General features: G+C 46.4%; 2 protein-coding genes across 7 annotated transcripts; one reads left to right on the top strand and one right to left on the bottom strand.

Moving 5' to 3' along the window:
* Nucleotides 1-55: 55 nt before the first annotated feature.
* On the bottom strand, nt 56-10,100 carry EFS (embryonal Fyn-associated substrate). 6 transcript variants are annotated; one of them, XM_043990129.1, is made up of 7 exons: nt 9,959-10,070; nt 8,889-9,470; nt 5,560-5,838; nt 3,859-3,999; nt 2,942-3,676; nt 1,783-1,878; nt 56-1,238 (listed from the first exon to the last, which is right to left on the bottom strand). In XM_043990129.1, the coding sequence occupies exons 2-7, from the start codon at nt 8,898-8,900 to the stop codon at nt 804-806; spliced, it is 1,698 nt and encodes a 565-aa protein (XP_043846064.1). In that variant the 5' UTR covers nt 8,901-9,470; nt 9,959-10,070; the 3' UTR covers nt 56-803. The 6 variants fall into 6 exon arrangements, with proteins under 6 accessions (XP_043846064.1, XP_043846066.1, XP_043846065.1 ...); XM_043990131.1 differs by having other exon boundaries at nt 8,889-9,064; nt 9,959-10,059; XM_043990130.1 differs by having other exon boundaries at nt 8,889-9,120; nt 9,959-10,044.
* A 109-nt stretch (nt 10,101-10,209) lies between these two features.
* On the top strand, nt 10,210-27,381 carry IL25 (interleukin 25). Its single transcript, XM_043990134.1, has 4 exons — nt 10,210-10,308; nt 14,590-14,675; nt 24,823-25,088; nt 26,933-27,381. Exons 3-4 carry the CDS (start codon nt 24,841-24,843, stop codon nt 27,189-27,191), a joined length of 507 nt encoding a protein of 168 aa, XP_043846069.1. The 5' UTR covers nt 10,210-10,308; nt 14,590-14,675; nt 24,823-24,840; the 3' UTR covers nt 27,192-27,381.
* The last annotated feature ends 390 nt before the right edge of the window (nt 27,382-27,771 follow it).

Here is a 27,771-nt window from a genome sequence, read left to right as displayed (position 1 = left end):
CTTCTCTTCCCCCAAGCATCTTGCTTGTCAGTACAAAGACAGACAGGCACAGACATGGTTGACGAAGAGCAGGTTTTATTGAGGTGCACTGTTCCAGTTTACGATGCTCTCTGCCTTCCCCTTCTTTCCCCCATGGTTTTCTCAGGGGCCTTCCCACGATCCCATATTCAGTTCCAGGAGATTTCCAGCTTCACCCACTCCCTGGTGGCCTAAGCTGTGGGCTCAGCATCCTTGCTTCATCCTCACCTCACCATCACCCTTGGAGGTGCAGAGGGTTCTGAGCTGGTTCTGACCACAGGATGCAAGGGAGTGGCTTCCCAGTCCTTCCAGCATTTTGCCTTTGCCATGTGTTTTTCTTCTTGAAGCTGAGCTGGGGAAGGTTAGGGATCTAATGCCCAAGATGGGGGCAGGATGGGAAATCCTCCCCCCACCCTCCATGGCAGACCATGTGCCTCCTCTTTCCCTCCCCTAATAATCTGGGGAATAATATTAAATATAAATAATTTATATAAAAAGGATCATACAAAAAGCTGCTGAAGGAGGATATGGGCATGAGAAGAATCCAAAGTGGAGAAGGGAGAATGAGATGATCAGAAGGAATGAAAAAGGATTGAGGAGGGACAACCGCCCATTGCATTCACGGCATCCATGGCAGGGAGGGCTGACAGGCTTAGGGACCTCCCTGAGGACTCCAGAAGATAGGGGAGTCAGTCATTTCAGGCTGGGGAGGGAGTTCTAGGTTGTTTTGGAATTGTTTTGGGGGGAGGTCCGGTGGGTGTCCAGCAGTTGGGGAGGTGTGATGCTCAGGGCGCTAGGCCACTGAGCAGGGTAGTGAATTGCAATGCTTGCCCAGCCAGCTCAGCAACCCGCTGGGACATCTCTCGGGCAGCAGGACCCGAGGGGTAACCTAAGGCAGCACCCTTGACAGCCAGCACAGCGGCCCGTAGTGCCTGACCCAGAGCAGCCCCAGCGGTGCCAACCTGAGCACGTAAAGGGGCCGATGCCGCCAGCCTGCCCAGCGTGTCCCCCACAAATACCAGCCTGTGGGCTGCTACTACTACTCGTTTGCTGTGGGGCACAAAGAGGCGAGGGGGATGGTTGGCTCTCGTACTGGCCAGCAGGGCGGCCACGGCGGCCTGCAAAGCTGAGTAGTGGCTCTGGCACTGCCCAGCATAGAAGTGTAATAGCTGCAGGTCACCCGAAGGCAAATCCAGGGGTTCCCCTGGGGTTGGGGTCTCCTGCGGGGAGGAGAAGCAGCATTACTGGGGAGGTTGTGCCAGAGCCCCCACCCTTGGGAGCAGCTGACAGAGCCTTCCCTGGGGTAACCATTTCCCCCTTTAAGTCCCTTCCCTTAGCACTTATCTCTGAGATAGAAGTTATCCAGTTCACCCCCATTACCTTACAGGTGAAGGGCCGGGAAGGATAAGTGACTGTCCCACAGTTACTCACTGAATGCCAGGGCTAGGATTAGGACTCAGGTTTCTGGACTTCCCATCTTTCTGGAGCTGCCTGGTTTTCTGCCTCCCAACAAAGTTGATCCCCTTTCCCTAAATTCTAACCCCTTTGACTACTACTTCCTTAAATTCTAACTCCTTTCTCCTTAATTCTAATATTGCCTTCCTCTCCTTGAATCCTCTCTTTACATTTCCCGTTCTAACATCTTCCCATCTAAGTTTTCAGTCCTTCCCTTGAAATTTTAACTTATCTCCTTGAGTTTCTATTTAGTACCCTTCCCCAGAAGAGTCTCCCAAGGCTTCTTGCTCACACCCAGGGGTGTTTTACCTGCTCCTCTTGCAGCAGCCTCTCTGGAAGCATTGGCTCAGGGACCCCAGGTGTGGCCCCATCCGGGGGATCAGACCCTTGGACTCTTTCCATCCCCTGCAGGAGGGGACCCAGTGTCTCAGTGAAGGGGACAGAGGAAGTCTGGCTGGGTCTTTCATTCCTTCCTTAGACTGTCCAGCTGACTAATTTGCCCCTTTCCTTCCTTCAGCTCTTTTATTTACTTTTTTTGGGGGGAGGGGGGTGCAGGGCAATGAAGGTTAAGTGATTTTCCCAGGGTCACACAGCTTTTAAGTGTCAAATATTTGAGGTCGGATTTGAACTCAGGTCCTCCTGAATCCAGGGCCAGTGCTTCATCCACTGCGCCACCTAGCTGCCCCCACCCCTTCCTTCAGCTCTTAAACATCATTGTTTGCCTTAAGGTTTGTGCAAAGCACTTTACATAGATGATGAGGATTTGATCATGTATATCATTTGATCATTTTTATCATGATTCCCCGGTTTTCTGGAATGGCTCAGGGTCATAGGATCTGTTTAAATCTGGGAGAGACCTTAGAACTCATCTAATCCTCATTCCTCCCCTCACTGCCCTCCCCCTCCCATTTTAGAGATGAGGAAAATGAAGTTGTGATTGTCTAAGGTCACATATGATGCTTTCCATGCCCAATGATGCCCTAGGAGGGTAAGTCAGAAGTGTTAAAGGGACGCAGGTTGGGACAGAAATTTAACATTTGGAGGAAAGGTAGAGTCTGTGATTACGGAAACATTTGGGTTCAAGAGCTTGAACTCAGCAACATAATTGATTCCTAGAACCAGGCAGCAAATCCAGAGAGAGGTTATATGATGCGGTGGATAAGGATTTGGAATCAGAAAGACCTGGATTTGAGTGTTACCATCCCTATGGGATAATCATGGGACAAATCAGTTAACCTCTCAGCTCCCCAGGCACAGAGCTGTGCATTGGGGGTGGGGTGATGAAGTTCCTCACATTGATAAAATTGATTCTCTTCCAGTCCCCACCCTGACCCCAAGGGGGGAAGAGGACAATTAGATGGTACTAAGAATTTGGGAGAATTCTCTGTTACCCCCACTTGTTTCCTTTTCATTCTGTTTCTCTTGAGAACTGGACAGTGAGGGCTCAGTGCTCAGAGGCTGTGCTCACCTTGAGATGAACGTAGTCATACTCCTCACCCAGGGGGATGCCCTCATACTCATTGTGGTGGTCTGCTGTTCCTGCTCCTGCATCACCCACTCTTCCCTCCTCATCTCCCTCAGTTTTGAGTCCCATATAGCTGGGCAGGCGGGGAGGTGGTGGAGGCAGCGGCCGATCCTGGATGCTCCCTTTTCGGCCAGAGGCGGGAGAGGGGACAGGAGATGGGACTGAGAGTTCCTGGACAGGCAGAGCGGGCAATGGACGCCGGGACAGACTCTCGGTGGAGGGAAGCCTGGGCCGAGGAGGAGGGGGTGGACTCCGAGCCAGGAGCAGGGCTAGGGTCTCTAGATCATTCGGGGTAGGATTGGAGCCAGGGGGACTAGGGGCTCTAGGGGGTGGGGGCTCCTCAGGACCGAGCAGGGGCACATCATAGATGGCTTCGTCGCTGCTGGTGGAGGTGCCCTCTCCCATAAGCTCTTCTGGTGCTTCATACAAATTGAGCAAGGCTGATGCCCGCTTCAGGTTGGAGGGGGCTGCGTAGAGGGGGGGCTCTGGTTCCCGGCCCCCTTCCCACTCCAGGTCGGGTTCAGGAGATGGCTTCAGAGCTGGAGGGACATCATAGGGGGCATCATCTCCCCCAGGGAGCAGAGTGGATGCTCGGGCTAGGGGGCGGGGAAAAGGGACTGGGGAGTCATAGGGGTCATTGGGGGGGACTCGAAGAGCAGTGGGGGGTACATCATAAACCTGGAGGGAAAAAAGGAGCTAGGATCAGTGAGACTCAGAAAGAAGCTCCCTCTGGTTCCCTTAGCTCACTTTCTCACACTTGGGCAGATCCCTCCTCCCTGTCCCATGTTCCCTCCCTTCCCCTCTCAATGCTATTCCTGGATTTCTCCTTAGGTAGAGTTTCCTAGCTTCTTCATCCTCACCTCTCGAGTCTCTCCAGGGGCATCTGTTTGTGTTACACTACTTCTGGGGACTTTATAGATGGCATCTGGGGATGGTGGGCAGGATCCAGGTGAGGGTTTTGGGTCAGAACAAGGCCGAGGTGGTGGGGGTATCACATACACCTGAATGAGCAGCAAATACGGCATGGGTTAGTGGGGCTGGGAGGGGAGTGAAGGGAATAAGTGAGTCATGTTATGGTCCCAGGTGGTAACAGTGTAAACAACTGGGGCTCTCAGGCTACATTCCAAACCCTTTGCTACTTTACATAACTCATTTAACCTTCCAAGGCCTCAGTTTCCTTACCCATAACGTGATGGGGTTGTACTGTACAGCCTCTCAATTCCTTTACTGCTCTAAATCTCAGATCCAAAAAATGTTAGGGCTAAATGGGAACTTAGAAAATATCTTAACATGGTGTCTGTGAACTTATTTGAGAAATTATTATTGTTTGATAATGGCTTTTCTGATAGAATTGATTTCCTATTTATTTTATTTAATGTATTTAAAAATATCATTCTCAGCAGTTACCCATAGGCTTCAACAGATGGTCAAAGGTGTCCAGGCCATGCAAAAAAAGGGAAAATCCAATCTCCTGAGCAAGAAGGCCCCTGAATTTAACGGGGAGATCCTCAAATCTAAAGTACCTAGCCCTAACCTCTCGGAGGACCTCAGGTCTTGCATCTCTAACTGTCTTTTGGATATCTCAAACTATGGCTGTCTAATGGTCATCTTAAACTCAATATATCCAAAATGAAACTCATCATCTCACTCAAGTGATTTCCCTAAATTGCAGGTCTGACCATATCTTCCTCCTACCCAATAAACTCCAGTGACTCCCTGTAGCCTCCAGAATCAATACAAAACCCTCTGGCATGCAAAGCCCCTTATAACCTAGCCCTCTCCTACCTTTCTCTTCTTCTTACACCTTACTCCCTGTGATGTTCTCTTTGATCCAGTGACCCTGACCTCCTTGCTAGTCTGGGAACAAGACACACTGTCTCTAGGCTCAGGGAATTTTCTCTGGCTATCCTGGGTTCCTAGAATTCTCTCATCTCCGTCTCCTGGCTTTCTTCAAATCTCATCTAACATATCATCATCTACAGGAAGCTTTTCCCAACCCCTCTTGATCCTAGAACCTTTCCTATCTTAATAATTTCCTATTTATCCTCAACCTAACTGGTTTGCACACATTGGTTTGCTTGTCATCTCCCATATTAGAGTGTAAGCAACTTGAGGGTAGGCACTTTTCTGCATGGCTTAGTTTAGGGCTTTAGTATACATAGTAGGTCTTAATAAATGTTTATTGACTGACTGACCCCTTGTTTTACAAAAGAGGAAACCAAGACCATTAAGGTTAATTGACTTCCCCCAAATCACCTAGTTAATAAGTGTCAGAACTAGAACTGTGCTCTGCTGATTCCCATTGCTCTTGCTATCGTGCTATCTATGTCTTCAGTTCGATAGAGGAAACTAAAGAAGTTAATGCAAGTCAAAGAAAAGGGTGTAAATAAAAGGATGGGTAGTGTAGACTGGTAAGGAGAGAGCTTTTTAGATTGGGGAACCAGGGAGGGAACTATAGAGACAGAGTCTGGGCACTGCCTGGGAAGGTCCTGGGTAATAGGATTACTTGGGGTCTTCAGGCTAGAGGATGGGGGAAAGTCACCTTCTAGCCCCTCACTTACTTCCTGTTCCATGTGACCAGGCCCCAGGACTGCATCAGGTGTGCTCTGGCGAGTAGGAGGCACCTGGTAAAGACTGGACTCAGGGCTGGGGCCAGTGGGTAGAAGCTTCACTCGGTTGGCAGGCACGATCCCCTGCTGGCCGTGGAGGGAGCAGAGACACCAACCCTGCAGCCCCCCGGCCCCCTCCCCTTGTAGCACCCGGAGTACATCCCCGCGTTTGAAGGATAGTTCCTCCGGAGATTCAGCTGTGTTGTCATAGAGGGCCCGGGCCAGCTGGGCCTTGGTGGAGGAGGAAAGACAAGAGAGGAAGAGAGAAAGAATTTTTTTTTTGTTTTTTAGTGAGGCAATTGGGGTTAAGTGACTTGCCCAGGGCCACACAGCTAGCAAGTGTTAAGTGTCTGAGGCCGGATTTGAACTCAGGTACTCCCGACTCCAGGGCCAGTGCTCTATCCACTGCGCCACCTAGCTGCCCTGAGAAAGAATTTTTTTTTTTTTAAGTGAGGCAATTGGGGTTAAGTGACTTGCCCAGGGTCACACAGCTAGTAAGTGTTAAGCGTCTGAGGCCGCATTTGAACTCAGGTACTCCTGACTCCAGGGCCGGTGCTCTATCCACTGCGCCACCTAGCTGCCCCGAGAAAGAATTTTATTACCAATACTCTCCTTCAAACTAGGCAGCATCTATTTGAATCTTCCCATGAAAATAATAACGATAGCTTACATTTAAGGTCATGGGAAGTTAGCACTGAAATAGTAATACTCTAGTTCAAACTCCCCATTTTGCAGATGAAGAAACTGAAGCTTGGTAAGGTTAAGCACCTTGCCTAAGATCACCTGGGTAACTAACTGAGCCAGAATTTGAATCCAGGTTTCCTGACTTTAAATTAGAGCTCTATTCTCTACAATAGCACCATGAGATAACGCAAGTATTATTACTTCCAGTATGTCACTGATTCCATGGACTCTGCTGCCTCTAACCTAGGGTCCTAGGGTGCACTAGGGTGAGGTGGCTCCAGCCTTCACTTATTAGATTCCCCCAATTTTAGGGGTCCAAGCACCCTAGTTCCATTCAACCACACAGCAGATTAGCTCTTTTTCTTTTTTTCCAGGGCAATGAGGGTTAAGTGATTTGCCCAGGGTCACACAGCTAGTAAGTGTCAAGTGTCTGAGGTCGGATTTGAACTCAGGTCCTCCTGAATCCAGGGCTGGTGCTCTATGCACTGAGCCACCTAGCTGCCCCCTCAGATTAGCTCTTACAAAAGAATATTTACTTCAAAGGTATAGCAAGAACAAAAACACAAATATTCTCCCCAACACAGACTGGGGAGAATCACAGCTTAATTAGTTTCTTACATAGCATCAGTTCAAGAGAGGTTAATCGTTTGTTCATGGTCAGATAGCTAATAAACGTAGACTCAGGTTTCTGGTCTAGGGCTTCTGACTTCAAGTCTGACCTAGTGTCCCAGCTAGGAGTCATCGAGGTGTCATTGTGGATAGAGCGCTGGGCCTGGAGTCAGGAAGACAAGTTTGAATCAGCCTCAGACATTCACCAGCTGTTTGAACCCATGCAAGTCACTTAACTTCCGTCTGCCTCAGTTTACTCAGCTGTAAAGCGGGGATGATAACAACACCTCCCTCCCAGGGTTGTTGTGAAGATCAAATGAGGTAATATCTGTAAAATGCTTAGTGCAGCTCCCGGTGCTTAATAAATGCTTGTTTGCCACCCCCACCCCCCAATCACAAGTTCGAGGTGTGATAGAAGATTCTTTTTCCTACTTTACAAATCAAGGAAGTAAAGTTTTAAAAGGAGAAGGGCCATGGAGTATCCCAAGAGTGGATCCAGGAATCCTTTATTCCCTGAGCCTGAAAAGCCTTTCCTTGGAGGATTGGAGGGCACTGGCTTCCGCGTACAGAGTAGATTGAGGGACCTTGGGTAGGGTTCTTGCCCAGCATAGAGATCACAAGGGTTTCTGTCTTTCCCTAGTTTCCCAGTGCACAGGGAAATGGGCCCACGTCTGTGCTCTCCCTGGGCACCATGTCTACTTTTTTGTTTTGTTTTATTTTGGTTTGGTTTTTGCAGGGCAATGAGGGTTAAGTGACTTGCCCAGGGTCACACAGCTAATAAGTGTCAAGTGTCTGAGGCTGGATTTGAACTTAGGTCCTCCTGAATCCAGGGCCGGTGCTTTATCTACTGTGCCACCTAGCTGCCCCCAGGCACCATGTCTACTTTTACTCAGACATATCTTTGGGCTGGTGAGGAACGGTCTGGTGGAAGGGTAGTGGAAAAGCTGCAGAGTGGATTTTTTAAATCTAGGGGTCTCCTGAGAAAAAGGAGGGACTCTCATATTTGGATAGAGACTTGGGGCAGGGCGAAGGAGGAGAGTCTCTCACCCTCTGGAATCTAGCCAGTGGGGATGAAGCCCAGTGCCGGGAACAATATATAATTGCTGATTGATTGGTTGATGAAGGGGTGGGGTTTCCCTTGCTCTCCCTGCCCCCTATTGGGTCCCCCCCCCCCCGCCCTGACTTGGGGGGAATGGCTCCCTCCTCCCTCCCACACCCCCGCCTATGAGGCTTGTTTAATGGGGGGTGGCAAAGAGCCACGTGCTCTCTGAGAGTCCCCCCTCCCGAAATCCCGTTCTGCCAGCTGTCTCCTCCCTTTGTCCTCAACCTCCAGTCCCTGGAAAGTGGCCTGAGGCTCTACTGACATCATCTCTCTCCCTCACCCCTGTTTTTCTTTCTCTTTCAGGCTCCTTATCTCCCCTCCTGTCCATTTGCTCCTTTCACTTTCTTCCCTCTCAGTGGGGGTGCCTCAGGTCCCCCTTTCCTCCCTCAGTTCTTTACTCTGTTTCCTCAGGTTGCCCCCTCCCCTCCTCCCTTTCTCCGGCTTCCCAACGCTCTCTTCCTTGGGAGCTGCCACTGGCCATCTGTCCTGTTCCTAAAAAAAGCCTGTAGGATTTTTGCCTTCATCCTTTGCCCTCTCCCCCACACATCACAGGAGCCGTCTCAGGGAAGAAAAGTAGGGGAACACAAGTGGGGAGGTGGGGGAAGGGAGGGCCCAAAAAGAAGAGAAAAAGAGGCGTGAAAGAGAGAGACGGGCAAAAGTGAGGGAGAGATTTAAAGAAAAACAGCCAGGAAGACACTGAGAAGATGAAAGGGACAGAAGTAAAAGCGGGGAGGGGGGGGGAATGGGAGTGTGTGTGGGGGTCTGATGGGAAGCACAAAGGGAAGAAAGAGAAAAAAACTAAACAAAACTAGAAGAGGCTTTAGATTGTTCTCTTTTCTCCCCCAAAATTCCCACCTTGCTCTCTTCACCCCAGGCTGGGACTCACCGACACAGCCATGGTCCCAGACGCCTGTCCTCTCCTCCTCTTTCTCTGGACTGGCTTTGGGTTCTGGGGCAGACTTCAGCAAGAGGTTCCCAACATCATGGTCTGGGGCCCGGTGCCAGCCCCTTCACATGGGGAGAGGCGGCCCCCAGTCTGGGGAGGCTGAGCAGTGGCAGGAGCTGAGGTTTGAGGAGGAGAAAGCCGACCCAGCAAGCCCCTGAACTGAGAGACTGTCCTTTGGGACAAGTCAAGGAGCTGAGAATTCTTCTGAGTCTTCATCCAAGGGGCTCCAACAGCTTCTTCCCTTACCCCCCCCCTCAAAGCTGCCTTGGAGGTGGGGAGTCAAGGGAGAGGGTCCCTAAGGACCTGTCTTATGAAGATGAGCGGCTTGACTCCTGGTACACATGGTACATGCCACAGAACTGGGGAGGACTCAGGGGCCACAGTTAGGAAAGGATGAGGATCGAGGGTTGAGCACAGCTTCTGTCTCCGAGGCCTCTCGGGGGCAGGGCTCAGGGTGGGGAGGATCCTTGAGTTGTTTGGCTGGGTAGGTAGCTAAGTATGAACCAGGCCTGCTCTTGGCACCTGAGGGTAGAGGAACTTTTAAAAGTTTCTCAGGGATGTGGTCTACAGCAGCCTTGGGAGAGGGATGGCAGGAATGGGAAGAGCTAGGAAAGAGAGACAGAGAGAGAGACACGGTGATCCAGAGAGTGAGAGCCAAGATTGATTCATGAGACTGACTCTCAGGAGATTGCGAAATCCTTCTAGAACCACAGCCAGGGACCTCACAGAAATGGGGGTGGGGGGAATTAGAAGATTTGGAAGATCATAAATTCCAAAGAGCTGCTTGAGCTATTGACTACCCTCCCCCCACCCCAAACATGCAGACAACGGCTGACAGAGGAGTACAAACTCACCCTAACACACTAGCTCGTACCCATTCAGGCTAGCCTCCCCCCCCTGCCCCATTTAGTTCCACATTAAATGACATGAACTTAGGAGATGCAGGCTCACTAGGCACTGGCCCTTTCACATACACATAAACAGACTTACAGGGACCTGGGCACACTTACCAACGCACTAACCCTGGCCAAACAGTGGTCTGACTTCGAAAACTTCCTTCCAGCCTCATACACCATCCTCATGACCAGCTGGCGACCAGACACCCCTGCACCTTGCATTCATTGATCCGTGTGCCCCCCACCCCCACCTCCACTCCACCCCTTCGATGATCTCCCACCCACTCTCAGCAGTGATTCCCCCTCCTCTCAGTGCCAAGGCTCCAGTGTCTGGTTTTCTTGGGGGCCAGTGTTGTGAGGACAGTCCATCCCAAACTCCAAAGTGTCTCTGCTAAAGAAAAGAAAGGCGACTGGTGAAGGAAGGAACAAAAATATCAGAGAGGTGTCCTGATGCCTGGGCGGAGGTAAGTCTGTGTGGGATCCTCCAGGAAAGACACATACATACACACACACACACACACACACACACACACACACATATACACACACAGAATCCAAGTCTCTGTGGCAGGGAGGCGGGGTGGGTGGTGGGGGAGGAGACCTTAGTGGGGGACAGCCCAGTCCTCCTCGAAGGCCATACTCCACCCCCCTCTTGTCTTCTCTCCTTCCCTCCTTTCTTTCCACCTCACTTGCTCCCTTTCGCAAGACTCACTGTCTTTCCTTCTTAGTTGGATTCTTCTTCTCTCTCTGGTTCGTTAGCTCTCCCTTTCTCTGTTCTGGGACTCAGTTCTGAGGATTAAGAGAAGAGGGAGAAAAGGAGGGAGGGAGGGAGGGAGGGAGGGAGGGAGGGAGGGGAAGGAGGAGGAGGAGGAGGAGAAAGGAGGACAGATTTCTTTAAAGAAGGGTGTTGAGTTACAGCTCCAGTCCCCCTCCGGCCAAACCGCTCCTGCCGCTGTTGCTGCTGTTTTTCCTTCCTTTGCTGGCTCTTGCTCCCTTCTTTCTTCCCTACTGGATTATGTGGAATCAAGGGATACAGTGACTTATTGAGATTTTTCTGCCCTGTCCTACCTCTCTCCTCCATTGGCTCTTTCTTTTCTCATCTCTTTCCTTCCAACCTCTCTTTTCTGTTTTTCTTTGGTTCATCTTTTCTCTTTTCTTTCTCTTTTATCGATTGGACATCTGTTTCCCTCTCCTCTTTCTATAGCTGACCCAAAGAGCTGGCTTCTTTCTGCACCAATGGCATCCCGCAAGACAGTGATACCCTATACCAGATGCTGTCGTAAGGACTATAAAGTGGAATTTGGCTTGTATGTGACCAAATCCATATTCTAAAGCAGTACATTCTTAACCTTTTTCTGTGTCATGGACCCCTTTGGGAGTCTGATGAAGCCTAGGGACCCCTTCTCAAAATAATGCCTGTAACTGCACAAAAGAAAACACAAAGGAAAATAAAGGCAACCAGTTCTATTGAAATACAGTTATCAAAAATGTTTTAAAAACCAAAATTTATGGAGCTCAGGTTAAGAAACCCTGCCTAAAGGGAAAGAAGTTTCTGTGTATTGGGAGTGGGTGACAGGCCTATGGAATTAATGAATTCCCTTAAGATTAAATTTACACACCTCCTCACCCAAAGTGTATTGAAAGTTGGAGTGCGTTTGTACAGATCCAGTTGTGTGGTTCCAGGACTGGAAGTAGGCCAGTTCTCAAACTCTTAAATTCCTCAGCCAGCCTGGGCTTGTCCCATATTCTAGCCCTGCCTTATTCAACACGCTCTGGAGAGCAGAAATAGGGATTGATGGGTACAGAGGGCTCCTATGGTCTTTGGGAAGAGCAGGGAGAGAGGTTCTGAGAATGGAAAGTCACCCTATTGCCCTGAAAATTTTATATGGGGGAAAAAGGGGGCGCCACAAGCCCATCCACAGAATTTTTCCACCATCATCATGATCAATTCACTCTCCATCTTCTCTTCTCCCCTCTAAAGTTCTCTTTTTTCCTGCTTTAAAAAAGAAAAAGAAAAAAAAAGACTGTTATCTTTCCTCTATGAAGAGTCGTCTTCTGGCTCTTCACAAATAGAGTATATGCGTGGGTTTTCTTTCCCCAGGAGTGGGTGAGGGGTTTGCACTGATCTAGCCACACTCTCTGGTCAGGTCTTCCCTGTGATCAGCCAGATGACTTTGTCAGACACTTAGCTAGGTTAGAGTTGTAGTCTGTGGCTGGGGAACAGGACAAAGCTAACAGGCCCATATGTGATTCAACTGATGACTACCTGAGAGGTGGAGTCTGGGATATATATCTAGTCTTTCCCCCTTCAGGAGATGGAAGGTGCTGTGTCATGTTGTAGGTCACAGGTCTTGGGAATTAGTGAACTCAGTAGCACCATGATGTAAGCGAGCTATGTACATTCTGGGGCAAACTAAAGGTTTGGTTTTTTTTTTTTTGGCAGTTTCATTTTGGGGATGTCCTTAGATGCTAAATCGAGAAGAGGGTGGACCTAGAGTTAGGTGTGCATGGGATTTCCCCAGACTGTCCTGAGGATAGACACGAACAGATAGTATTATCTACTAATGATTTTTCCCATACTTACTTACAGTGGCAAATTACTCTCCCTTAGAACAGACTTCCAGCTCACCCTGGTCTGAATTTACTCCCCATATCATAGGATAACACCCCCTGGCCTCAGGGATCATGAGTACCCTCAACACATGGCTTGGGTCCTGTGACCTCCTGGCTATTCCACAAGCAAGAGGCTATCTCTTGGCTCAAGGCTTTTTCTCTGGCTATCTCTCCTGCCCTCTGAGGACTGGAAGTCTGTCCTCTGCAGATACATAGGTCACTTACATCACGGTGATACTGAGTTCATGTATATTTGATGGTATTTTGTATGTATATATATGTATATATTTATGTATACAAATATATGCATCTATTTGATGACATTTTGTTTCCTCCATTATACCATTAGCTCCCTGATGGCAGGGACTGTCTTTTGCCTCTTTTTGTATCTGCAGTACTTAACCAGTGCCAAGCACATAGCAGGGACTTAACATGTTTGTTGAATGAATGAATGAATGAATGAATGAATGTGAAATTCTGTGAGTTTCATGGGGAGCTTCTATGCTCTGGAAAGGAATATAGGGTCCCCCCTCTTGTGGGAATGTGTCTTGGCCTGGTTCCTGTTCAAAGGATCACTATCATAAACTAGTTGGGGTAAAGGGGGAGATGAAAACTTGGGTAGGACCCCTGCCAAGGCAAGAGTGGGAAAGATATTATGCTTCTGTGTGTGTGAGAGAGAGAGAGAGAGGCAATTGGGGTTGTGACTTGCCTAGGGTCACACAGCTAGTAAGTGTCAAATGTCTGAGGCCAGATTTGAACTCAGGACCTCCTGAATCCAGGGCCGGTGCTCTATCCATTGCACCACCTAGCTGCCCCAAGATATTATGTTTTTAAGAATTGTTCCTGAGAGTAAAAACTCAATCCAAAGGGTCTGCAGCTCAGGTTTTAGGGGGACCTCAACCTTCCCACTGCCTCTGTAAGATTCATGGAATCATTAAAACATGTACTAGAAAGATAATGAATGTCTTTGGTAGAAGTGCTACCATGTTCCCAGGCACAGAAAACTAATTGTTAGCTCCACCTGATTGTGGATGTGTTTGGTGGGTGTGGGGTATGGTGAGAGTGGTGAGAGTGGTACCAGAGAGAAACTGGAGGGCTCATATTTATCTTGTCCTTTTCTTCCACCTTCCCCCCATTAGCTCTCTCCCCTACTCTACTTCCTCTACTTTCTCCCTTTCTAACTTCTGTCTTTCTCCTATAGTGAAGAGGCCAGACTTGAAATCTGAAAGCCCTGAGTTTGAGTTATACCTTAGACACTTAATAGATGTATGATCCTTCACAAGTCACTCAACATCTTTGAAACTTAGTTTCCTCATTTTAAAAATGGGGATAATTGTACCTTCCTCACAAAGCTGTTGTGAGGATCAAATGAAAAAAATGTATGTAAAGCGCTTTGTAAACTTTCAAGTAGTATGTAAAGGTCAATGGTTACTATTACTGTCTTTTATTTTTATGGAGGATGAAAATACGTGTTCATGTATGGGACAGGAGAACAGAGTTGAATTTATGAATTTATTTAGGGTAGTTTCTGGTTCAAGAGTTGACTGGTGTCAGAAGTGGGGTGATTTGTTCTTGCAGCTACTTGGCTTGGTAGTGGAGAGTAGATCCACGGGGGACTCAATGACCTGTATGGGCAATTACCTGTACAGTGGATAAGGGCATGGTAGACATTTGTCCCCATGCCTCTGGCTTACCTGATAACCCAGCGCAGCCCTCAGAGAAGCTTTTGCTTGAGAAAAGGTGAATAGCTTAGCTAAAAAATCTGTTCTTAACCTGGGCAATGTGAACTTAAAAACAATTTTTTAGTAATTGTATTTCGGTATAGTTGGCCTCCTTTGTAAGCCTATAGATTTTATTTATGCATTTAAAGACATTATTCTGAGAAAGGGTGCATAGGTTTTACTATACTTCCAAAAGGGCTCTCATACAAAAAAGTTAAGAACTCTTGCTCTAGAGTATAGACACACATACAGATAACCTAAGGTCTACTACCTGATTTTCAGGGCCCTCCTTAATTGATATCATTTTCCATTCCACTCTCCACCCCCCCTGCAATCTGCACCCTTCATTGTAGTCAAGTTATTCTCATTCATTCATTCATGAACTAACTCGAGTGCCTTTTATATTCAAAGCATGTGCTAGGTGCTGAGAGGACTAAAAGTGGTGAGAAGTCTTCTACCCTCGAGGGGTTTACAGTCTAGACTATGACACAAAGTGGGTAAGTGCCTTAAGAGGGGTACAAAGTGCTATGAGAATTTAGGGGAGGGAGATATAATCCTGGCTAGGGGTGTGTCATGGAGGAGGTAGTATTTGACCTTGGCCTAGGCAGGATTTCGGCAGACAGAGGAGATATCCAAGGCATAGGGGATGGAATGAGGAAGGGTGCAGAGGCAGGCAACCTCAGATAACCTGTTTGAGGAGCAGTAAGTATTCTATTTTGATTGGAGCAAAGGGTACTGGAGGGGGAGTAGTGTGAGATAAAGGTGGAAAGGTGGGTTGGAGTAAGATAGTGGATATCTTTGAAAGCATGGTGTGACATGAAGAAGAACTGGATTGGAGTTCTGGGTCTGGTCCTTACTACTTGTAGAACTTTGGACAAGACCTTCGTGTTTCTGAACCTCAGTTTCTCTATCTGTAAAATGAGGATAATACCTACATGAACTTTCTCATGGGTTTGCTTCAAATGAAGCGTTCTGTAAACTGTGAAATACTATTTCAACATAAGCTACCATACTATGTGACCATGGTTAAGTCTTGAAGCCTCAGTTTCCTCATCTGCAAAATGAAGGTCTTGGACTAGGTCAGCAGTTCTCAGAGTGTGGTTTGAAGACTCCTGGGGGTTCTGGAGACCCTTTCCAAGGGTCTGTGAGGTCAGAAACAATTTTTGTAATAATACTAAGACATTGGGGCAGCTAGGTGGCACAGTGGATAAAGCACCAGCCCTAGATTTAGGAGGACCTGAGTTCAAATCCGGCCTCAGACACTTGACACTTACTAGCTGTGTGACCCTGGGCAAGTCACTTAACCCTCACTGCCCTGCAAAAAAAAAATAATAATGCTAAGACATTATTTGCCTCTTAGGATATTCCTGCCTTTTCTAACTACCTATCTATATGAGACCAGATTTTTTTCATATACTTCAACCAAAACTTGTTTTAACAGACTGAATATAGAAACAGATATGAGAATCTAGCTGTCTTCTATTAAACCAGACATGAAAGAGATTTGCAAAGATATATAAAATAATGCTACTCTTCTCACTATTTTTTGTTTTGAAAAATAAAGTTATTTACATAAAAATGAGTTATGTTAACATTCGATGGGTTTATTATTATTTTTAGTGAATTAACAATATTTTAAAAGTTAATGAGTTTTAATTTTCAATGTGGTGAAGAATGATAGATATAACTCACATAAATGAAACTTCTTTGGCATCCTTAAAAAATTTTAAGAGTGTAAAGCAATCCTAGGACCAAAAAGCTTGAGAACCATAGGACTAGATCATCTCAAAGGTACCTTTCAACCCTGATATTCTGGGATTAGTCAGCTAGGTGGTATAGTGGATAAAGTGCAGGGCCTGGATTTAGGAAGACCCGAATTCAAATACACTTGCTGTGTGACCCTGGTCTAGTCACTTAATCTCTGTCTCAGTTTCCTCAACAGTAAAATGGAGACAATAATAGCACTTACCTCACAGGATTGCTTTAGGGATCAAATGAGATAATATTTGTCATGTGCTTTGTATTGTGCCTTGCTCACAGCAGGTGCTTAATAAATGTTAAAATCCCTCCCTCTCATCTAGAGAAATCCTAACTGGGCCCTGGTGGTCTGCAACATACCCACAAGCTTCCGGAACCAGATTGAAATGCAATTGAAAAATATTTAACACAATAGATAAAAATATAATAGAGCTTAGATAATGTTAATATGTGGTTTTCTAAGTCAATATTTTGCCTACAGGGATCATGATATATGGTTTAATTGTCCCCTTTCTATTTGAGTTTGATATCATAGCTGTAGTGTAAAATCAAGTTTCTTCCCCAAGTACTGGTTTGGGTTTAAGGTGGGTTTTCTGTTACCTGGAAAGAGAACAAGCATTGAGGTGTTGAAGTGTCCACCCCCTCAGGAGCTGCGCCGCACCCACATATACTCCAGGGTTCCCTGGAAGTTGGAATGACTCAGGGATTCCACGGTAGGTCACCCCACTAGGAAAACCCTTTGGAAAATGTTTCTCACGGCAGGCAGGGTGCCAACCAGGGAGTCCCTGAAGAGATAAAGGGAGGGAACAGAGATAGAGCAAGAGTCTTAAGTTCCTCCATAGAGAGATGGAGACCCCTACTTTAGCCAGTGTTGGGGGGCTCCTTCAGATAAGTCATAGATGACTGGGCACTCCCATGAGTCTTCAGAATGGTTTTTTCAGGAAGATGCCTGGACAGAGGCCCTCCAAAGAAGATTGGCAGAGTGGAAAATATTACTAGATCTGAAGTCAGAGAATCTGAATTCAAATCCTATTCCTGCAAAATTTCCTCCCTGTATGATCTTGGAAGCTAGGTGGCAAAGTGGATAGAGTGCTGGGCCTGGAGGCAGAAGGACTTATCTCCCTGACTTTAAATCTGGCCTCAGACACTTACAAGCTGTGTGACCCTGGGCAAGTCACTTCACCCTGTTTGCCTCAGTTTCCTCATCTGTAAAATGAGCTGGAGAAGGAAATGTCAAACCGTCCCAGTATCCTTGCCAAGAAAATCCCAAATGGGGTCACAAAGGGTTGGATGTGACTAGTAAAAAAAAAAGGAAAAAAGACTCAACAACAACAACATGATCTTGGGAAAAATCACTTAACCTCTCTGGGCCTCAGCTGGGGCTAAATTAGATGCTCTTTGAGGTTCCTTCCAATTCTAACATTCTTTGACTCTGTGAGTTCTTTGTAGCCCCCTACTCCCACAGCCTTGGACCCCAAGTTCAAAGCTACAATTGAAGGGTCAGGACAATGCAATATATCAAACCACTGTCTGCTGTTGGGCCTTTCAGACTTCAAGGTTCCCTCTCAATCCTCTTGGGAGGGGCTGCTCTGGATTGGGCAAATCCCTTCTACTTTTTTTTTTTTTTGGTGAGGCAATTGGGGTTAAGTGACTTGCCCAGGGTCACACAGCTAGTAAGTGTTAAATGTCTGAGGTCACATTTGAACTCAGGTCTTCCTGACTCCAAGGCCGGTGCTCTATCCACTGTGCCACCTAGCTGCCCCCATCTCTTCTACTTTTAAGGGTTTGATTCTGTGTTCTGATTGGATGGGGGGGGGGAAGGGCACTACTAAGAGTGTTTTCTCTGGGGGGCAGCTAGGTGGAGCAGTGGATAAAGCACCGGCCCTGGATTTAGCAGGACCTGAGTTCAAATCTGATCTCAGACACTTGACACTTACTAGCTGTATGACCCTGGGCAAGTCACTTAATCCTCATTGCCCTGGGGGGAAAAAAGATTGTCTTCTCTGAATCTCTGTCTATCTCCCTGCAGAATTTTTTGTGGTGCCCCTAGAAGCTCCTGAAAGCCCCACAGAAATAGAGATTCTGGTGAGAGTCAGGAGGTCTCTAGGGAAGGGAGTGCTGGCAAGCCCATTCCCAGCAGGATTGGCCACTTGGCTCTATGTGGGAATGTCTTGTAGCACTTGGGCAGGGGAAATCCCAGTGATAAAAACAACTAATGTTTCTATATCATTTTAGGGCTTATAAAGAATTTAGAATACTCCCTCTCTTTGCTCTGGCTCTATGATTTAATCAGTATAGGGGACTCCCCAGATGGCAACCCCCTTAATGAAAGGGAAGTCTATAATCTTAAAATTTTTTTTTTTTTAGTGAGGCAATTGGGGTTAAGTGACTTGCCTAGGGTCACACAGCTAGTAAGTGTTAAGTGTCTGAGGTCGGATTTGAACTCAGGTACTCCTGACTCCAGGGCCGGTGCTCTATCCACTGCACCACCTAGCTGCCCTGAAACCTATAATCTTTTTTTTTTTTAATAAAGTATTTTATTTTTTTTCTCGTTACATGTAGATAGTTCTCAACTTTTGTTTATACAAGCTTTCCAATTTCAGATTTTTCTCCCTCCCTCCTCTCCCTCTCCCCTCCCCTAGACAGCATGTAATCTGATATAGGTTTCATATATATATATATATACACACACACACACACACATATACACATAATAACATTAAACATATTTCTGCATTAGTCATGTTATAAGAGAAAAATCAGAGCAATGAGGAAAAACCTCAAAATAGAAAAACAACAGCACCAAAAACAAAAGAAATAGTATGGTTCATTCACCATCTATACTACACAGTTCTTTTTTTTTTCTTGGATTTGGAGATCCTCTTCCATCATGAGTTCCCTTGAACTCTTCTGTACCATTGCATTGGTGAGAAGAATATAGTCCATCACAGTAGATCAACACACAATGTTGATGATACTGTGTACAACGGTCTTCTGGTTCTGCTCATCTCACTCATCAGCCCACGCAAGACCCTCCAGGTCAGAAACCTATAATCTTAAAGCCAGAAACCAGTGGTCTTTATTAGAATGGCCTGGAACAACACCAAGAGGCTAGATGTCAGATGCCAGACTTGGACAGTGGTCTTTCTGACTTCAAGGAGGGTGGAAGCTGCTGTTGCTAATGAGAATAATAATAACTAACACCTCTAAATTGATATGAACTCATTTGATCCTCACAATGGGATAGTGAGAGGCAGATGAAGAGGTTCTCTCTCTATCCCATGGTTGGAGTGGAAAGAGAGCTGGCATTAAAACTAGGGGTGGGGGGATCAGGGTTCAAGTCCCTCACCCACCACATCCTGGCACTGGGCAGTCACTTAAACTCCCACTACTCTAAACAACTCTCTAGGACTCTTACATGCCAAAGACGGTGCTGATGAGCATTAATAAAGAGTGTTTCATTAAATGGGAATTCCCTATACAGGGACTGTCAAACATGAAGGTCACTTGATTCCCATAACACTCCCTAGTGCCACCTGATTCAATGTAATTGGGAAATATTGAATGGATTAAATGTTATTGGGAAATAACATATTGAACTGCAATTGGGGAATATTTAACAAAATAAAGATACAATGAACATGGGTAATATTCCACTTAGAGCTAAGCGAATATGTAGCCCACAGGGATCCTTATTATGTGTGGATTAGTGGCTCCCATTTCCTCTTTGAGAATGAAGGAGCAGGAGCAGGAGCAGGAGCAGGATCAAGACCACCACCACCAGTGGAATCACAAGTCTGCTTCTTATTCCTAACAACCTGATATTGCATATGCTCTTATTATCTCCTTTGAACAGATGAGGAAAATGAGACTAAGAGAAATCAAATGATTTACTCAAGATCTCAACAGGAATAAGAACAGAATTTGAACTTGGGTCTTCCTGCCTCCAAGTCAGGGATGATATCCACTGTGCCATCTTGTTTCATCATGTGGCCTCTTCTAGGATCATGGGATTTAGAACCTACCAGGACCTTCAGAGATTATCTAGTCTAACCATCTGAGTCTCAGGAAACTGAGACCCAGTGTCAAAATACCTTGCCTGGGGGGCAGCTAGGTGGCACAGTGGATAGAGCACTGGCCCTGGATTCAGGAGGACCTGAGTTCAAATCCAGCCTCAGACACTTGACACTAGCTGTGTGACCCTCGGCAAGTCACTTAACCCCAATTGCCTCACCAGAGAGAAAGAAAGAAAGAAAGAAAGAAAGAAAGAAAGAAAGAAAGAAAGAAAGAAAGAAAGAAAGGAAGAAAGACCTTGCCCAATATCAAATATCTTGTTCAAGGTCACAAAGGTTGTAAGGAGTAGAGAGAGGAAGGACACTCATTTCCTCTAGCTTTGAGCCCAGCTGCCTCCCAGCAACCCATGAGGTGGGTAGTATTGTTACATCTAATTTCTAGAGAAGGAAGATGAGGTTCAGAGGGGATAAGTGACTTGCCCACAGTCATACAGCTATGTGTGACTTCCAGCTAGTAAGTTTTAGAGTGGGGACTTAAACCTTGCTAAGGGTCTCCTCCTTTCAAGTCTAGTTCAATTTCTACCATACCACTATAAAACCATCTCTCCCTTCAGGGAAAGATCCATCCATGATAGACTTAAAGAGAAACATTGCTTCCTTCTACTAGGAAACTGTCCTTCTTCTTCCTCTCCTACTGAGACCTGCTAAGCTAGGGGAAGAGGTGGATGGATATTTTACTGAGAGCAGTAGTAATAGTTCACATTCAATCTTCATAACATTGTGGTGAAGTAGGTGTTATTATTATACCCATTTTATAGATAAGAGAACTGAGGCTCCAAGCAATCAAGTGGCATACCTATAGCCATGAAGCTGGTAGGTATCTGAAATGGGATTTGCACAAATCATGTGATTTCTAAGACCAACCCTCTACACTAGGCCACAAATGCCTGCCAGATGAGGGTAGGGGGAGTGATAATTTTTTTTTTGGGGGGGTGGTGTTTTGTTTTTTTTTTGGTGAGGCAATTGGGGTTAAGTGACTTGCCCAGGGTCACACAGCTAGTAAGTGTTAAGTGTCTGAGGTCAAGTTTGAACTCAGGTCCTCCTGAATCCAGGGCCGGTGCTCTATCCACTGTGCCACCTAGCTGCCCCAAGGGAGTGAAAATTTTATCAGTCACATACAATTCTTCCCACAGCCTATTCTCTCAGCCTCCCCTCTCCACTTTAATGCCCACTCCACAATCTCTATGTCTCCCACATCTCACTCCCCCGTAGCATCCTGTAGCTACAGCTGCTTTTCCTTTGCCTCAGAACCACTGGTTTTCTAACCCATCCTTCTCCTTGGTAGCCGCTCTATCAACAGTTTTGGGGAAACACTGTTGCCCCAGACCAACCCACTCAGCAATTTGGGGTAACTTTCTGAGCCAACTGTTTATTTTCCAAGATCCATGGTAACACACTTAAAGTAAGATGGAGTTCTTTTTTAAGGGAAAACACATGCAAATCTATCCCTGATGAGGCTAAGCCACAAGATTATAAACACTTTCCTGGTCACTATGGGTATGCTGTGTTTTTCTTTTTTCTTTTTAAATTTCAGGAAGAGAGGGTACCAGGGCAGGAGAGGACCCAAAGCCCCCCCACCCCCCATTCTCTGTCCTGCTCCTAGCTGGCCCCTTCTTAGGTAGCCCTGGATGACTGGCCTCCCAGGAGCAAGTCAAGTTCTGAATTTCTATTTATTACAAAACCCTTTGCTCCAAAGTAGTCTGTGGGGGTGGAGTGAAGCTGTTGGGGGTAGGGGAGATGAATGGGAAAGGGGGAAGGGGCATAGACCAGACTTACTCCAGCCAGGGACTCCCAGGTTTTCCATTGGTGAGTCATGGAACTCTTATCATCAGGGTTTTCTCCTTCCTATTCCTACACCCACAGACTCTCCACCCCCAAAAGTGGAAGCGGAGGTGGTGGGGGAGACAGGCAAATCCCAGGTGGCTAGTACCCATCTTTCTCTTCCTCAGGGTGGGGCTAGGCAGCCAGGAATCCTGGGTTCCATGACCTGCCCTACCTCTTACCCCATTCCAATTTCCTTATTTGTGCAATGGGAAGAGTCACCCACAGCTTGGTCCTTGTACATTAGAACAGGGGCTGCAGTGATGGAAATGGTGAATAGGGGATGGGGAGTCAGAGAGGGCAGAGGATAATAAAGGTGAGAGCTTTGGACCCTGGATAGGGAGAGGAGGTAGCACAATTTCCCAAAGACTGGGAATTTGAGGGTTGGAAGAGATTTCAGCAGTATTTGGTCTAACCCCAAAACAAAAGGCATCCCTACTGTAGCATACCTGACAAGGTAGGCCAAGGGACTCCAGAGGTATCTGACCAACAGGATGTGTCTCTTAAAAGAGACCCCTTCCCACAACAGACGCCAAGATTTCAGAGGAAGATCTTTACTGGAGTGGGAGGTCACACAGGGAGGTCATAGTTCAGGCTTTTCTGAGGCTGTAGAACAGTTTGCAAAGGTTAGGGAGATTGGGATGGGAGACAAAAGCTTTGTTTGGATTCTGCCCCCCCTCCCCAGCTGCTAGTGACCCCTCTCCCCAAACTATCTTTGTCTATATTATGCACATACTAATATATGTTCACTTCACCTCCCCCATAAGGGTGTTTGTTTCTTAAGGAGTGAGTTCCCCTAAGGAGAGGCCTAGGGTCCAGGGCTGGAGTCTCCAGGTAAGAGAGACTTGTTGGGTATAGGAAATCCCCATGGTGGCAGGACTCTAAAGGTCAAGTTTCCAGGGCTGTTCTTTCCTCCCTCTTGGAAAAGTTAAAAAGCAAAGGTTACTACCTAGGCCCCGCAGCAGTCAATGATCAGAAAATTAGCAGTCTCTTACTCCTCCCCTTGCTACCTTGGCCAAAGCTTTCATGCTTATGATCTCATTTGATTCATGCAATACCCCTGAAGGTAGGAAAGGTATGGAATCATGGTATCTAGTCCAACCTGTACCTGAACCGGAATTCCCTCTGGGCCAGGAGTTCTTAACTTTTTTTAGTGTTTTGGACTGCTTTGGTACTCTATCAAAGCCTATGGGCCCTTACTCAAAATGAGGTTCTTTTTTGTTTGTTTGTTTGTTTGTTTTAGTGAGGCAATTGGGGTTAAGTGACTTGCCCAAGGTCACACAGCTAGTAAGTGTCAAGTATCTGAGGTCGGATTTGAACTCAGGTCCTCCTGAATCCAGGGCCGGTGCTCTATCCACTGTGCCACCTAGCTGTCCCAAAATAAGGTTCTTAAATGCATAAAATAAAATACATGGACTTATGAAGTAAACCAATCTATCAAAATACAGTTTTCCACACTTTAATAAAACAAACAATCCAAGTTCAGGACTCCCAGGTTAGGAACCCCTGCTGGCAAATTATAACATACTTGACAAGTGGTCATCCAGCATCTTTTGTTGGGGAACACATTCCCCTCCAGCCCCCTACAAGACAGCCCATCACACTTGTGGACTGTTCTAATTGTCAGGAGGTTTTTCATTATATTGAACCCAAATTTACCTCTTTTTAACTTCTACTCCCTATTCCTAATTCTGCTCTCAGAGGCCAAATAGAATGGTCACTTCTAGGAAACTCATGGAATCTAGTACAATCTAAACTGTGCTACAATAAATATAATCTTTCTTTTAGTTGATAATGTTGTAAGTATTTGAAAATATAAATTAAGTGCACCCTAAGTTGTCTCCAGGCTATACATTTTGCATTTCATTCAACCAGTCTTCATGTGACATGCTTTCAGATCTTTTTACTTTCCTGGAAACCCTGCCATCCCTTTTTTACAGATAAGGAAACTGAGGCATAGATGAGTTCACTCATGTCTTCATTCAAAAGCATTGCTTATGTTGTACATAATAGATTTGCAGTTTCATGTGCAATCCTTTTAAAAACAAGAATACTGTTATGGAAATGTTTGTTTTATCCTATAAATTAAAAATAAAATAAAGAAAAAAATTTTAAAGAAAGGAGAAAAAAAGCATTGCTTGCTTCTAGTTCTAGGCACTAGAAGAGATAAAAAAGATAATTCAAGGCCCTCAGCAACTTTACTTAATTAGTATTGCCACTCCCTGGAAATATTGAATTTGAATGTCAAATTAGGTTGAGGTTAATAAAACCAGCAGTCTCTGGGCATCAGCTTCATTCTGACCAGTCCTTCTCAACATCTCTCTGTTCAGTATCCTTGCTATATCCAGCATGTACTGGGTGAGTGAATGGGATGGTAAGAGCACAGTAAGGCCTCCCACTTGGGGTCAGGAGGCTTAAGAAGATGGAGGGAGGTTGTGGTTAAGCTGAGGAGCTCTCAGTTGTGGGGAGAGCACAGTTTAGTAGGAAGAATTATGGACTTGGAATCAGGAGATCTGGGTCTGTCTTAATTCTACCAGGCACTAATAGTTTTGTGGCCTCTCTGAGTCTTGAAGACCTTAGTTATAAAATAAGGGGATTGGATTAGATGATCACAGAAATCCCTTCCAGTTTTAATTTGTGTGTGTGTGTGTGTGTGAGGCAATTGGGGTTAAGTGACTTGCCCAGGGTCACACAGCTAGTAATTGTTAAGTGTCTGAGGCCAGATTTGAACTCAGGTCCCCCTGAATCCAGGGCCGGTGCTCTATCCATTGCGCCACCTAGCTGCCCCCCTTCCAGTTTTACTATTCTATGATTCTAGGCTGGGGAAGTGGTGTTGGGGACCCTGGAAGAGCTAGAGGTCAGACTAAAAAGGAGGGCCTCTGGAGGGACTGGGAACTAGAGTGGAGGGATGGTCCTGGGGGTTGCAAGTCAGGGTGACAGCTGGGGACCGCTCTCCCCCTCGCTCATCCTTCCTCTTTTTGAATTCTTGCAGTTGTCTGGAATTCTGGTAATGGCCATAGGGACCCAGGCTCTCAACTTGAGGTTTCGGAGGGATTGTGATCATCACCACAGGTGCCGTTGTAACAAGGATGGGGATCCTTCTGAGGAGTTGTTGAAGTGGAACAGTATGCCCTCCGTACCCTTTGAAGTCCCCAGAAACTTGCAGCTCCCAAATACCAAGGTCCCTGAACCCTTCCAATGCCGGGCCAGCCCAGATGGACCCCTCAATTCCAGGGCCATCTCTCCCTGGAGTTATGAGTAAGTCTACCCATCTTCCTTGTCCTCCCTGCCTTCCTCTCCCCCATGGATTCCTGCTGAACCCCACTCTCTATTTCCAGCATATATATGTATATATGCATGTATGTATATGTGTGTGTATGTTTATATGTGATTGGTGGGGGATGGGGGTAGGGCTGGAAGCGCTACCTGAGGCAGCCTCTGCCCACTTTTTTTTTGTTAACCATAAAGAACTGTATAAATCTGAGGCATTATTTTGCCTCTATTAAAGTCCTACTGGAATGTCTCATAATGTCATAGTGGTTACCTTGACTTCCAGAGAACTGTGTTAGTGGACTGTCAGCTCTGGTAGCTCTAGCCAAGTATCAAATCTTTCAAATGCTTGATCTGTTATCTGAAGACCAATCCAGCTAAGTTTGAAAAATCTCACTAAAAAGGGTGGTCACAGGGTGATAAAATTTTCAGATGCAAATACTCTCATTGACCATCTGCTAAGCTGTGAGGGAGTTGTGATCTGCATTGGTAGTGGGGACATACTGGATGAAATCAGGAATCTTTGAAATATAAATATTATTTCTCCCTATGTCTTTATTAACATATCTAGTAATATTATGTTATTGATATTTTTGTCTTATTCTTTCACTAGACTAGGTGTTCTTAACCAAGGGCCATATATTTGGGTTTTTTTTTGGGGGGGGGGCAAGGCAATTGGGGTTAAGTGACTTGCCCAAGGTCACACAGCTAGTTGTGTCAAGTGTCTGAGGCCGGATTTGAACTCAGGTCCTCCTGAATCCAGGGCTGCTGCTCTATCCACTGTGCCACCTAGCTGCCCCCATATATTTGTTTTTTTTTTAATATTTTGATAACTTTTCCAATATAATTGATTCCCTTTATAATCCCATGCATTTTATTTTATACATTTTCAAAACATTATTCTAAGAAGAATTCACCAGATTATTAAAGGGTTACATAACACAAAAAGGGTTAAGGACCTCAGCATTAGACTATTAGGTGTCATGGTGGCAGGTAAATTTTGTATCCTCTGCCCCTGTATAATAAAACTTTGTTGGATGGATGGATGGATGAATCTCCTCCCATATCCACACCAATTCCTGTAACTCCAGAGGGAGCTCTGACCTGGCTCTAAAAGTCTGGGGAGAGTGAAAAGGGAACTTCATGAAAATAAGAGCTGGGCCAAAATCACACATGTATCCCCCAGTTATTCACATTTTAATAATAATAATAATACAACTCTAATATCTGTAGTGCTTTGTAATCTATAGGATACTTGCCTTATAACAACCTTGTGAAGTAGGTAATGCAGGCTTTATTATTCCCAATTTACAGAGGAGGAAACTAAGGTTCAGTGACATGCCCTGGTCCCATAGCTGTGTCAGAGTTAGGACCCAATAGTAGGTCTTCTGACTCTAAGTCCAGAGTTCTTTACAAGATGTTGCCTGTTCATTATTTGTTTTGTAACTATTTGGGGGAGCTCAGTTAATACAAAATTCCACATCCTGAACTGGAGTCCCCTTAGTAGACAAAATTTGGGGTTTCGGTTCCTTTTTAGGGAATGCTTTGTGGGGAAGAACCAACTGGAAGCTAGAGTTCCCTGTAGGGGGGGTCACAAGACAGGGTGACAACTGGGGTCTTTCTCCCTCCATCACCTCAGTACCATCTTTACCTGGTATCCAGAAGACTTTGAATCCTCTTACAATAGGAAATGGCCTAGGGTCCAAATAGAACATCCCACAGTTGTTTTGGTCTCCTCATCCCATCTCTTCCTGTCCTTCCCTCTATCTCTACTAAATGTGAATTCCTGGGCCTCTTTCCATCTGGGTTCATGGCACCTACTATCCCAACAGGTTGGACCGGGATGAAAACCGGCTTCCCCAGGACTTGTATCATGCCCGCTGCCTGTGCCCTCACTGCGTCAGCCTGAAGACCCGGGACATTGACCAACGTGGGAACTCCGAGCTACTCTGGCACAACCAGACTGTCTTTTATCGGCGCCCGTGTCACAGTCGTGGTGCGGGGCGGGGAAGTGACTGTTATTACCTGGAGCGAAAGGTCTACCCCGTCTCCTTCGCCTGCATCTGTGTTCTGCCTCGGATGATGGCCTAGCCCAGGAGTTGGGTGCCAGGGCAGAGACCCAGCTCCACGCCTGGGGGAGTGCTGGATGAGCACCAGTTTCTGGGCGTCAGGTTTTTCACCTGGAAACTTGGAGCGCAGGCGAAGATAATTGTGGTTATTAGCACCACTGCCTTGTTCCAGGGCCAGAAGCCTGGTACTTCTGTTCCTTCCCTTTGCCAAACTCTCCTACTCGCTAAACTCTCACGGGAAGATAACAGAGGAAAACTCAGTTGGGGGTAATGAACATTTGCCCTGGAAAGAGGGTGGGAGCACTCTGGGGTAATCTGCATTTTTCTGGGTGGGCAGCTGTAGATGTATCCAGCAGCCCAGTCCTGGAAACCCAGACAGACATCCCCGAGATGGAGCTGCCTGCCCTGGAGGGTGGGGGGTGGGAGGGCCAGCAGGAGATAAGCTCCGCCCATTTCAATCTTTGCCCCCCCATCCCCCTCTACAAACTCCCTTCCCTTCCCACCCCTCCTTGCTGTCCCAACCCTTCTTGAAATCCACAAGCATCTATTAAATGCTTACCTATTGTACTGAGAATTTGAGAGCTGGCTTGTTATACCACAGA

The sequence above is a fragment of the Dromiciops gliroides genome, chromosome 2, assembly GCF_019393635.1.
Source record: "Dromiciops gliroides isolate mDroGli1 chromosome 2, mDroGli1.pri, whole genome shotgun sequence".
NCBI classification, from domain to species: domain Eukaryota; kingdom Metazoa; phylum Chordata; class Mammalia; order Microbiotheria; family Microbiotheriidae; genus Dromiciops; species Dromiciops gliroides.
The sequence above is the reverse complement of the archived record's forward strand: the minus strand, read 5'-3'. Positions and strand labels throughout refer to the sequence as shown.

What these genes read in the sequence shown, in the direction of transcription:
- EFS (XM_043990129.1), bottom strand. An exon ending in ATGACTACGTTCATCTCAAG is followed by an intron (nt 1,879 to 2,941) that starts GTGAGCACAGCC and finishes CCCCTCCTGCAG; the next exon opens with GGGATGGAAAGAGTCCAAGG. An exon ending in GGCTGCTGCAAGAGGAGCAG is followed by an intron (nt 1,239 to 1,782) that starts GTAAAACACCCC and finishes TCCTCCCCGCAG; the next exon opens with GAGACCCCAACCCCAGGGGA.
- IL25 (XM_043990134.1), top strand. Translation starts at nt 24,841, where the DNA reads ATGGCCATAGGGACCCAGGCTCTCAACTTGAGGTTTCGGAGGGATTGT. An exon ending in ATCTCTCCCTGGAGTTATGA is followed by an intron (nt 25,089 to 26,932) that starts GTAAGTCTACCC and finishes CTATCCCAACAG; the next exon opens with GTTGGACCGGGATGAAAACC.